Raw genomic sequence first — 13340 nt, forward strand, 5'->3', positions numbered from 1 at the left:
TGTGCGGCTTTTGGGATCTTAGTTCCCCGACCAGGGATGGAACCCGGGGCCCCAGCAGTGGAAGTGCTGAGTCCTAACCACTGGACCACCAGGGAATTCCCTAATTGTATGCTTTTAAAGTGTACAGCATGGTGATTTGATGCACGTTTATATTGTAGAATGATTACCAAGATCGAGATAATTAACACATCCATCACCTCTCGTAGTTAACTCTTTTGGGGCAGGGGAAGCGTGGTAAGAATGTTTAAGATCTACTCGCAGGAACTTTCAAGTATACAATATTGTATTAAGTATAGATCAAAATTTTTAAGATCATCATATTAAGCATACTAAAATGACGTCAAGATTGTGTAGCCTATAGAAGAATGGATAAGACGTAACAAATGAAAAGCTGAATACAGCATTGTGCACAAATACTTAAACTATGTTAAATGTATACATATGAATAAGACAGAAACGAGTAAAGGTGGTGAATATTAGGTTCCTCCTCGGTGAAAAAATATAAATACTCTTAATCCTAAAAATAAGACAGTTTTTACAAAATCAGAAGGGGAAAAAACGGTTTTTTTTAATCTACCAACATAGCTGGAGAGGACAGGCCTTTGTGTAAGAGAAGCAGTCTTGGTCTGTTTTATTTGTGTTATTTTATTTTCCAAGTATTTTTTCAGCATAAAGTTACTGTGTTTTCTCAGGTCTAAAAATAAGGTTTTTTTCCTGTTCAGAGGTACAGGTTTCATTAAGTTAAAATTCACGTTCAGGGCTGTCATCAAGGGCATTACAAGTAATCACATGCGGTTATGAGAGTGCTGTCCAAAAAAAAAAAGAAGAAAAGAATTTTTTCTTTTCATCAAGATTTTGGGAGTTATCTTTTGCAGGACAATAAGACTCTTGAGAGTTTATTTAACCCAAAGGTTTGGATATTATTTCTTTTAAAATACTCAGAAAATTTCCATTTATCTTATGGAGAGGTTTGTTGGTGGTGGAAGGCAGCTTCAGTTGTTTGCCACTTGTATAGTCAGTTGTTTATCATTAAATTAGATCCTGCAATATTTTAAACTTTTTTGTTATGGAAAATTCCAAACATGTACAGTAGTAGAGAAAACTGTGTAAGAAACCCCTAGATGCTCATCACCCAGCTTCAGCCATCTGCAACTGTGGCCAATGTTACTCCCCTTCTTCTCCTCCTCTGATGATTTTGAAGTGAATTCGAGACAACATATCATTTTATCTTTAAATATTTCATTTTGCATTTCTAAAAGACAAGGTTTCCCCCTTTTCAGCATAACTACGATATTATCACTAGGAAAAAAACTCCACAATTCCTTCATTTCATCACATAACCAATAAATGTATTTCCCCAATCGTACTGTGAATGCATTTTTCTTTTAAAAAGAAGCTCCTCCTTTGAATTGGAATCCAGTCAGAGTCCATATGATAGTTAATCTTCTCTATTTTTTCTTTTTTTTTTTTTGATCCTTCCAATTTATTTAAGGAAACTGGTGATTTTTGTCATGTGGAATGTCCCTTATTCTGGAGTTTGCCAGTTGCATCCTAGTGGTATCCTTTAACACATCCATCCCTCTGTCCCATCTATTTCCTGTAAAATGGTAGTTAGATCTAAAGAGCTGCCCATATTTCAGTCCAGTTTATTTTCGTTTTTGCTAATCCGACTTCCTAGGTAATGGTGTGTACATCTGTGAGGAGGTACATAATGTCTGGTTGCAATCTAACACATTTTGAAACAAACTCAGAGATATATCATGAGAGATACTTACTACTTACTTTTCCTACCTTCTTCAGTGTGAATTTTCTTTCTCTTTAATTGAAATATAGTTGATGTACAATATTATGTTAGTTCTAGGTGTACTGTGTAGTGATTTGACATTTGCAAACATTATGAGATGATCACCACAGTAAGTGTAATAACCCTCTGTCCCCATACAAAGTTATTACAGTATTATTGACCATATTCGTTATGCTGTATATTACATCCCCATGATTTATTTATTATATAACTGGAGCTCTCTACCTCTTAATCCCCTTTGCCTATCCCCTCCCACCTGACTCCCTCTCCCTTTTGGCAGTCGCCCATTTGCTCTCTGTATCTGTGACTCTGTTTTCCTTTTGTTTTGGCTTTTAGATTCCACATATAGTGAGATCGTGTGGTATTCTTCTTTCTCTGACTTATTTCACTTGGCATAATACACTCTAGATCCATCCATGTCAAAAATGGCAAGCTTTCAATTTTTTATGGCTAAGTAATATTCGTGTGTGTGTGTGTGTGTGTGTGTGTGTGTGTGTGTGTACACCACATCATCTTTATCCATTCATCTATTGATGGGCCCTTAGGTCGCTTTATATCTTGGCTGTCGGAAATAATGCTGCAGTGAACATTGCAGTACATGAATCTTTTTGAGTTAGTGTTTGGTTTTTTCCTGGTAAACGCCCAGAAGCGAAACTGTATGGATTGTATGGCAGCTCTATTTTTAATTTTTTGAGGAACCTCAATACTGTTTTCTACAGTGGTTGTAAAAACGTAGAATCCCACCAACAGTGCACAGGGGTTCCCTTTCCTCTACATCCTTGATAACACTTGTTACTTGTTGTCTTCTTGATGATAGCCATTCTGACAGGTGTGAGGCAATATCTCACTGTGGTTTTGATTTGCATTTCCCTGATGATTAGTGAAGTTGAGCATCTTTTCATGTGCCTGTTGGCCATCTGTTGGTCTTCTTTGGAGAAATATCTATTCACGTTCTCTGCCCATTTTTCTAATCAGGTTGTTTGTTTTTTTGGTATTGAGTTGTATGAGTTCTTTGTATATTTTGGATATTAACTCCTTATTGGATATGTTATCTGCAGATATCTTCTCCCATTTAAGTGGGCTGCCTTTTCATTTTGTTGCTAGTTTCTTTCCCTGTGCAAATGCTTTTTAGTTTGATGTGGTCCTGTTTGTTTATTTTTGCTTTTGTTTCCCTTGCCTGAGAAGACATATCCAGAAAAATATTGCTAAGACCAATGTCAAAGAATGTACTTATGTTTTTTCCGGGAGTTCTATGGTTTCAGGTCTTATTACATTTAAGTCTTTCGTCCATTTTGAATTTATTTTTGTATGTGGTATGAGAAATCAGTGTGAATTTCTTGTATAACATACATAGAGAAAAGTATGCAAAAGCCTAACTGAACAGCTTGAGGAATTTTGCTAAAGTAAACACATACCAGTGTAGTCAGTCCTGAGCTCAAGAAACAATATATTACTACATTCTCAGAAGCTCCCTCGTATTTCCTTCTAGAAATTATCCTCCATGCCCCACCAGAAAATTACTATCATGACTTCTAACATCATAGGTGAAGTGTTCTTATATTTCTATGCTGTATAAATGATGTCTTTACTCTCTATGTCTGGCTACTTTCGTTCAATATGTTTGTGAGATGGGTCCATGTGGTCGTACTTCATTTCTGTCTAGTATGAATATACTACACTGTGTGACTTACCTACTTATGGGTTCTTTCCACTCCGGGTGGTTATGAATAGTGCTGCTTTGGGCATTCTTGCACATGTCTTTTGTTGAACAATTGTATATATTTCTGTTGGGTATATACTTAGATGGAGAACTGCTAGGTCATAGGGAACATGTATGTTCAGCTTTAGTAGATATTACCAATTTTCCAAAGTGGTCCTACTAATTTAGACCCGCTACTAGCAGTGTTTGAGTGCTCGACATTCTTACCAATACTTGGTGTTTCCTCTCTCCTCCATTTTATGTGATGGCATAATGTTGTGGTTTTAATTTGTGTTTCTTGGATGACTAATAAAGTTGAGCACCTGTTCTTATGCTTATTGGCCATTTGAATATCTTCTTTTGTGAGCTGTCCAAGTCTTTTTCTGCTTTCCTGTTGAGTTGTCTTTTTCTTATTGATTTGCAGGCATTCCTTTTATATTCTGAATGAGTTCTTTGGAAATATATATCACAAACATCTTCTATTTGGAATGTTTTTAGTATATATCACAAACGTCTTCTATTTGGAATGTTTTTGTTTTCAAGTATAATTTATGTACCATGAAACGTACAGCGTTAAGAGTATTATGCAAACAGTTTATCAAAACAATATTTCCATTGCCTAGAGAGTTCCATTGCACTCTCCCCAGTCCATACCCTCCCCCTCACAAAAGCAGCCACTCATCTGATTTCTAGGACCATAGTTTAGTTTTGCCTATGCTAGAATTTTATATAAATAATCTCCTCTGTTATATACTTTTTGTGTTCAGCTTCTTTCACTTAGCGTATTTTTGAGATTCATCCATCTTGTTGCGTGTCAATATTCTGTCTTTTTCATTGCAGAGTAGTAGTCCATGGTAGATTATACCAGTTTGTTTATTCATCCTCCTGTTGATGGACATCAGATTGTTTCCAATTTATGGTTATTATGAATAAAGCTGCTATGAACTTTCTTATACGAGGCTTTTTATGGATATAGCAGTCACCTTTTAAAAATTCATTAAATATCTTTTCTTTAATCCTACTAAGTTTTCAGTTTGTATATTGTTCTCTAAGAAGTCCAGCTATATGAAAGCTTGGATTCGTGGAAAGGATTCATTTGCTAGAAGAAATTTTTAGAAAAAAATATTCACAGTAAGACTTCATTAATTAGCTTCCCTAGTAGTTTGAGTGATTCATATTACAGACAACTGCTTGGGAATACCAGTTACTCTACTCATCTGGAGTTTCATTCATATGGATTTTTCCCTCTTCCCCAGTTGTATGAACACATGTAATTGACTTTACTGTAGTTATTTGCAGTTGCACTAATAGAGACCTTGTCTTTTGGAGGAAGAAGATCATTTAGTCAGGCGCATCAGCCTTAGTCTAAACCTAATGCTTTGGGTTTGGAGTATTTTAAATACTCCTTGGAAACGGAGGCAAGTGAACATTCTAAAAACAGATAGTTTACAATTGTTAGAAAATTGTGGTAAAAAAAATAATTCTGTGCTAAATGTGTGGTAAGAATGTGGAGATCTTAAGTATAACACGGCACTGCTGAACTCATCCCCTCCAGTGCCTGTGATGTTACTTTCTATAAATACTTCTTGAAACATGAGAGCTTTGATCCTGTTGCCAAAATAATGTGAGATCCTATAAGTTTTCTAATTATAAATGACAGTATTTTAATTTCGTTCCGCTGCCCCTCTGTCCCGTCTCGTCGTTGTTGCCCTCCCCCACTCCCCCACTGCAGCCCAAGCAAAACGGTGCGGCTGGGTCACGACAAGCCACAGGGTTGAATTAAAGCACACATCATTTCCACTCCTGCTCTTCCCCCACGTAACTGGTGCCAAGCCCAAGGAGGTTGCTCCTCCTTTTACTCTGTGCTGGACCAAATGATTGAAGTCATCTGTCAAAAGCTAGTCTAGTAGAAGTGGAAGATCTCTTTTCAGCTGGGGCATAAAGTTTGTTTCTTTAAGCCAGTTGTTCAGAGAAAGCTCTCATTAGAAGAGATAAGGAACTTGGAATTCAGTTTTGTTATCTCTTGCTCGCTCAAAGACTACTGTGATTACTTACTGTATGGTGTGCAGTTTAATATTGATTATGCCCTGTATATGCATGTATGGAAACTGTGATTATAAAGATTTTGCTTTAATGTCATTTCTGACAATAGTGCTTCATTTTGGAGGGACAGTAACTACGAATGGAGTTCTATGTAGCAGCTGTTTTGTACATTTTAAAATTCAGAATCTACCTCTAGGTGGCAGCACCAGATACTTTTTCCCTGTTGTTTCGCTCCAGCCTTAACGAGTTATGGTTTAAGCAGTAAAACTTTTTTAAGTTTCCTGAAACTTCTAAATAAGCTGCTTATCGCCAATTTTGTGCGGATTTGGAAAAATTAATTTATATGTTGAATAAGTTTGCGGTTTAAGCATGGATTTTGACCTTAAAAAAGGACTCCAGCAGCAATGATCCATACTTTTTAACATGACTAATTATATGTTTTCTTAAAAAGATTTAACTTAGCCCTCCGTGATTTTTCTGTTGAACTTATAATTGTCCTTCCAAGGAAATCACTTTTTTTGTGATATTTTTGTATCCAAGTAACTTCTTGTACAAGGATCGTTATATACCTAATATTTTAAGGTAATTACACCGTCTTCTCCCTTTATATTTAAAAAATTTACCACTGACTTATGGCCAAGAGTGCTGAGGTGAAGTCCCTTCTCTTGAAAAAAAATCAGCTTGTGAATAAATCTGAAGTAATTAGGTAGGCCATTTGTTTTTGTTGCTGCCATGGGCAGATAAGGATTGTGGAAATGGACATTTAAAGTAGGCATTTCATAAGGCCTGATAATTTTTCATAACTCTTGGTCACTTGCTGGGCTTTTCTCCGTAAGTAGCAAGGCAGCCCATGTCCAGTTGTGGTGTGCTCAGCAGGCAGGCCTCCCCAAGCCTCAGGTGCACTCAGTGGGCATGGCTGGTGGGGAGGCCTAGAAAGAGATTTCACTGCTTCCTTGTTAGAGCCCAGCCAGTTTTGTCTATGTGCAAAGCCAGCTTTGTTTTGTTCCTTGATATTTAGGTTGTGAAAGAAGCTTGTCTTTCAGAAAACACTTATTATTTTTCTGTTTCCTTACTTTTTGAATAGTATTGGCCTGGGAAATTGATGAATAATTATACCATCAGAGAAAAGGTGGAGCTGCTTTCTCATAATCGTGAATAAAGCAAGACATTATGTGAATACAGTTGGATTCACAGCTAGCGGTTCAGGAATTTGCAGCAGTTGCCCTTCACTACAGAGAAGAAATGGCACCATTCACAGGCGTGGGCATGGTCTCTCTTACTCCTCTGCCCCTCCTTGTCTTTAAATGAGAGGGTGTATGTTCCCCCACACTTCACGAACTTGCTGTTGCTCTTAAGCTATAGGTAACTTGTAAAATAAAAATGTATAGTGAGTCTTGGGGCCAAGTGACCTATGTTACAGTAACCAAGAACAGTTTTTCAGTTTGCTTTGAATGTGTAGTCTTTGTTTTTATTATACACTATCATGTTGGGAAATACTCACTTTGATTAATTACTACAAAGAGCAGCTATTAACTTGCTGTGCAACACGAACGTGCGTTTCATATATTTTTCCAAATTTGTAATTTTGAGTGAATATTAAATGGTGGATTAAATGATGTTCATCCAGTATTTTATTTTTTCATTCACGTGGCATTTATTGGGTGCTTACCAGTGATAGGCACCACTGAAAATGATTTGTCCCTCACATCCGATTTAAACTCCAGAAGTGCACGGTGGTGGTAGTAGCTCCATCTTGCAGGTGAAAAAACCAAGACTCAAAGTCTCAGTCTTTTCATTCTTTGTTCAGCACCTTTCCACTGTGTCAGTCAGCCCTAAGTCTTTTATAATTAAAGAGATGTCACTTGACAATTGACCAGATGGGATTTAGGATCTTGTCACTGAGTTCTGAATACATCTGTTAGATTATCTAACTATGCAAGCTGTTGATAGAGTTACAATAATTTTTAGATGTTTTTGGTATTTGAACTTTTTTGCTCAGTGACTGTTTTTATTACTTATTTACCTTTATACTAAAACAAATGATAGCTTTCTTTAGATTACTCAGAAGCCTAGAATTCTTTGGGATTGCTAAGGAATGCTTTCAAGAAAATGTTATAAGATACAGTGTGGAATATCTTTAAGTGTAAATCCAAATAGTACATTTTGACATATGTGCTTTGGTCAAAGGCAAGTTAAATTGGTTGGCCTTACAATCGTTTCTTTTCTCAAATAGTTTGGGGAAACAAGATAGTGTAAACTATGCATCGATTGATTTCTTGTGTTGTTTTGATTGAAATATAGAAGGTATATTTGGCTTCAGTATTGTCGGGGACATTTTGGCCTGTAGAGTTTGTAGATTCATTGTTTTTGCACATATTTTAAATTTCTGAATTCAGAACACCAAAAAAAAAAACATGTTGAGTTTTGACTCAGATGCTGCTACTGAATTTTAACCACTGAATTAGATTGCAACCTACATGCTGTTAACTACTGAGCCAAGATGGAATCGACCACTGCATTGAAATCAGGGTTAGCAGTGGTGTCTGCGCTTGAAGGAGTTGTAATAGCAGTGAACTTGTTTTCCATAATGGGATTTTTATTCTCTATTTTCAGTTTTAATGGTGATACTTTGATTTTAGGAGATTTTAACAGTGCACATTTTTTTGAGATTTTTATCGTAACTTTAAGAAAATAGTAAAACCATCCTATAGAAGTAGTTGCTTCCAAACGCAAATGTCCAGTGGAATGTCTCTGCATTGTTTTGGTGCAGTTTACTTGTTTTGTTTATAATCTCCTTAAAAAAGGAAGTCATTTGTCTTGGTGATATGAGCCTCTATCTTGAGTTCAAATAGTTGTGTAGTATGTGCATGAATTTGAAATAATTCTTTTCTGATTTCTCTTCTTTGGAGTATTTTTGGAGAAGGGAATTTAAATAATTGTACCTTTCTGAATTTATTTTTTCTTTAACATTAATAGGACTTGACGCCACCCAATTTAGAGTTCATCATTATCACAGAGATGAAGAGAATGATGCTCTCCTTGGTGGCCCAGCACAGCTCACGGATGAAGAGAAATACAGGGACTGTGAAAGGTTCAAATGTCCATGCCCTATATGTGGAACTGAGAATATTTACGATAGCGTCTTCGATGGTTCGGTTAGTTGCTTTTGGTTCTTTTGTTTGTTTGTTTTGTGAGTGAACTAGTATAAAGTCCATTTTCTCTCTACTATGTGTATAAAAAGGAAAAAGAAAACACAGGTTTTTATGTGTTTAAAGAATTTTAGCATCATATGAATTCTGCCTTCACAGCTTACTTATTTCTGCTTGAAACCTCTTAATAGAGTATGCTTGAGTATTGTTTTTGGCTTCCTAGAATGCTTGGCCTTGGTTTTTTAAATGGAATCTCTTAAAAACTCTGAATTATCTTAAAGTATTTTTATTGTAATTCCTTAATTAGCAACCTGTATTTCTCCACTCCCGGCCCAATTTATTAAGGCTTAGAGCAATATTTTCCTTTATCTTAAATCAAGTTAATGGGGAACTAAGTGTTTTTGGAAAGTTTTTGTTTATCTTTACACATCCCACTTGCCTCCTTTTTGACAAAGGTACTGTGATTATCTTTGCTGTCTTTGCATATCAGGCATTAAAAAAGTCACAGGGAGACATTTCTCTAAAGAAGTACTGCCAAAAAATGTATCATTGACCTTGGATCAGAACTTGAAACTTAGCCAATCTACTTGATTCCACTGCAGTGTTATACATGTACTAGCCATTGGCAAATGAGTAGGCAGCAGAACCACGTAAAACCTTGAAACTGAAAGAAAATACGTCCTTTATCTAAATTAAAAGTAATTATTTTAAGTTAATTTGGACAAACAGCAGATGTTTTGCATTTTTTTGAATCAAAACAAAGCAGTCTTTGGAAGCAAGTGCAAGGAAGAGGCAGACACAGATCAGCAATACTTGCTAAATCCTTGAGTTTTGCTTCATTACAGCTGTAAATAAGATAGTTAATTGCATGGAGGCTTGACGACTTGCAGATGGGCTAACTGTGGAAGAGCCCGATGTCAAGCTCTAAAATCTCTTCCACCTGGAATTGCTTCGTGTGGCGGCGTAGGGTTATGTACCAGATTGGAGCAGGAAACCAAGATGTTTAAGTATCAAGAAGGAAAACAAATGCTCCAGAAACCCCAACAGTTTCCCTGAATATTACATTTGCTTTGTCTTTGTTTAAAACAAAACAAAACGTTTTCTCCAACTACTAATAGTTCATTTTTTCAAATTTTTACTCCTCCTCTCTCCCCTCCCCCAAATACATTTCATTTGTTGGGGGGCAGTGGTTACAGAAATTTTAGATTTGCTAAGCTAACAATAAGTGATCACTCTGTGGTGTAACGCTTAAGTTTTAGGCTTTATTCTTAAAATTAAGTTGGCAGTATGGAGCAAACTGTTGTCATTAACGCTCTTGCTTTGCCTTGGAATGAATTAAGTGCAAATTTAAATTCTTGATCAGTATCTCTAGGAAGGATGTTTATTTCCAATAATGCGACTTCACTGGTATTTTCAGAGGGGAAACTATTTTATCCATAGTCTGTCGTGTATTGAATGTAAAAAAAGTAATTTCAAGATTTTCCCTTGGGCTTTGTACTCCATTATGATGGTGGCAAGAGTAGAAGGTATGTGGTGACTGAGGGGATCTTTGGGAGGAAAGTGGTTGAGAAAATAAGGTTAAAAACTTACCAATAAGACGCAAGAGGGAGGAGATATGGGGATATATGTATATGTACAGCTGATTCACTTTGTTATACAGCAGAAACTAACACACCATTGTAAAGCAATTATACTCCAATAAAGATGTTAAAAAAAAAAAGCTTACCAATAAAATGAATTTAAAATATTGTACACCAGGACAGCATGTAAGTTTTTAAGCACAAGAAACCTTTTATAACCTTTTGTGTACTTGTCTGTCTTGACTTCTGTAGGGAACCGATATGGAGCCCAGCTTGTATCGTTGCAGTAACATCGAATGTAAGGCTTCGCCTCTGACCTTTATGGTACAGCTGAGCAACAAATTGATCATGGACATTAGACGATGCATTAAAAAATACTACGAAGTAAGTATCCATAATGAGTGTCTTACATATGCAACTTACTAAGGTTTGGTACTTGTTTTAAAATAAAATGATACGGTTTTTGTATGAAACTGTAAAATTTTGAAAAGACAGGAAAATGATTTGATTTTTCTGTTGGGCATTTCATCTCATTAATGAGCAGTATTTTTAGTAATGAAGTTTTTGCTTTTAAGGAAAAATGAGAATATAATCAGGAAGTATTGTAGTTTATTGCTGCCTAAATAAAATGAAGTTAAATGGTCACTCAGATTTTCGATCAGAGGAGGAAAAATCAGTATTACCTATCTTTGGCAACTAGAGCTGTAAACTCATGTGTGGTGATTTTATTTCTGTTTTACTTTTTAAAAACTTTTTATTGGAGTATAGTTGATTAACAATGTTGTGATAGTTTCAGGTGTACAGCAAAGTGATTCAGTTATACATATATCTATTCTTTTTCAGATTTTTTTTCCCATTTAGGTTGTTACATAATTGAGCAGGGTACCCTGTGCTATACAGTAGATCCTTATTGTTTATTCATTTTAAATACAGCAGTGCGTACATGTCAATCCCAAACTCCCTAACTATCCCTTCCCGTGTGGTGATTTTAAAAAACTGCCAACTAGCTAACACTTTGTGTTTATGTGGTCATCTAAACCATTTCATAGCTTAGTTTTCCAAAGAAATCAGAATAAACATCTTTTAAATTTCAGTGCTTTTGTGTGGCATTTTAAAGAAGAACGTCTAATTTTTATAAATATATAGGAAAAGTTCCAGAACAGTGAGTGAGCTGTCTGCATTAGAAAGAAGGTTCCTTTCAAAGTTTTTGTTTTGGTTTTTAACACATTTCATATGAATTAGTTTTTTTCTCTTCAAAAGTTAAAAGAAAAAACACCACATTTCCCACTTGATTTTTCTTAGTGTTTCATTATGTCATTTGTCATCTAAACAAAATTTCTGTTACTTGAAAGTTCACTGTAACTTAGGTGGAGGTTACGCTGGCAACGCATTTCCCAAAAAATGCTCTGGTTCTATTAGGTAAGACTCTTGACTTTGATCAATATCATCCTATAATTTCTACTTATATGTTAGTTAACATATAACGTAGCATTATCTTCTTTAAAATCGAACTCATTAAATGAAAATCAAGTATTAGATCATTAGGATGAAGAGTAAAAGCATAGAGTTCTAGTCTTGTGATTTTGGAGTAGAATAATTTGTATTCGTCAAGAAAAAAGAACCAAGTAGGTTTGTCTGAAGATATTTTTAAAATAATAATTATGGCTACATTTTGGGAAATCTGAAACATTTTAGTGAATAATCTGGTGCTCTACTTAATGAACAGTTGGATGGGAATAAAGGTTATCTGTGGGTTCACATTCCGCAGTAGATGAAATGTTCAGCACGTGAAATGTTAGGCCTTTATTTAGCATGAAGAGTCCAAATCAAAACTATTCAGCTCGTTTACAGACCTCATTGAGCAGAGCATGATTCTTGACTCTTGGGAAGAATTCTGAGTTTTCTCTCTGTGTTTAGTCTATCAAAATCTTCACCGTGGAAATGTTAATACTATAAGAAGCTCATCTATTTCCTTCTCTAAGAGCGGGCAATCTGTTTTGACTAAGTTGAGAATAGGCAGAAAAATGATCTTCTGAATAGTTAGAAATATGCCCTAACTGAAAGATTGATTTCTAACTGTGTGTGTGGTGTGGTGGTCGTGGTTGTATAAGTAGTTTTCAAGCTAAATAACCTAGTTTTAGGCATCCAGACGTTTAACCCGTGGTTTCTACAGCATTTGTTTTAATTGTCTACCAACCATCTCACTAGCAGCAAGTTAGTTTTCCTGTCGTTAACTGCCCACTTGATTGACTTTCCTAAGGCATTTCTAATTAAAATACCCAAATGTCATTCCTACACTTGAAGAAAGATATGATTGTCCTCAAAATTAAGAACTTGTTTCTCTACTTTCTGTCCTTAGGCATATGTGATTGTCTAGAAGAGAAAGAAATCCATTATTCGTTCTTTTCATGGCCCCATGATGAACAAATGTTTCAGATATTCTCAAGATCAGAGCTTTTATACAGAGAGCTCATGCACCTCCAAGTTACAGTTTATTGGTAGAGTGTTCTCTTTCTTCCTGACCCCAGACTTAAGTGAACTTTGCCAGTAGAGGGATATGGTGTGGAGTTTCTTTTGTCATCATGCCTCAAGTGATCCTGATTACAGTTAGTTCAGTGTGATATACCATAGCAGTGGTAATCCAGCTGGAGATTAATACACCAAGTGTACTGGAGATAAGGATGTTGGTACTGAGTACTGAGATCAAAGTGACTGTTCTCTGAAGCTAATGACCAAAAGAGTTCCCTCCTATTCTGCAAGTTAAAAAATGCTCCCCACTAGACATAAAGTTGTTAGTGGACTGAGAACAAGATTCTCCATATTTTTTTCATTTTAGTTTTAGAATCACTGCAGGCAAGAACAACCTACATTGAGAAAGGAGGCATCTCCATAAGGAAGGAGCTTTTGTAAGACAGTGGAGGAGTATAAGGTACTTAACCAAACACTGTAACCTGCCAGGGAACACAGTTCTAGATCACCAAGAAATCTGGCTGTCAAGAACAAAAGGGCCAAAGTTTAGGGTAGCAGAGTATACTTCTTAATCACTCTTAAAAAAATACACCACA

General features: G+C 35.9%; 1 protein-coding gene across 2 annotated transcripts in view; it reads left to right on the forward strand.

Moving 5' to 3' along the window:
* POLA1 (DNA polymerase alpha 1, catalytic subunit) overlaps window positions 1-13340 on the forward strand; it is a 305648-nt gene that overhangs the window by 149403 nt on the left and 142905 nt on the right. For both annotated transcript variants that reach the window (XM_079911477.1, XM_079911478.1), the window contains exons 33-34: window positions 8523-8701; window positions 10528-10659. In XM_079911477.1, coding sequence (XP_079767603.1) covers window positions 8523-8701; window positions 10528-10659 — 311 coding nt within the window. The remainder of the gene's footprint in view (window positions 1-8522; window positions 8702-10527; window positions 10660-13340) is intronic.

This window comes from Stenella coeruleoalba (genome assembly GCF_951394435.1).
Source record: "Stenella coeruleoalba genome assembly, chromosome: X".
In the NCBI taxonomy this organism is placed as follows: domain Eukaryota; kingdom Metazoa; phylum Chordata; class Mammalia; order Artiodactyla; family Delphinidae; genus Stenella; species Stenella coeruleoalba.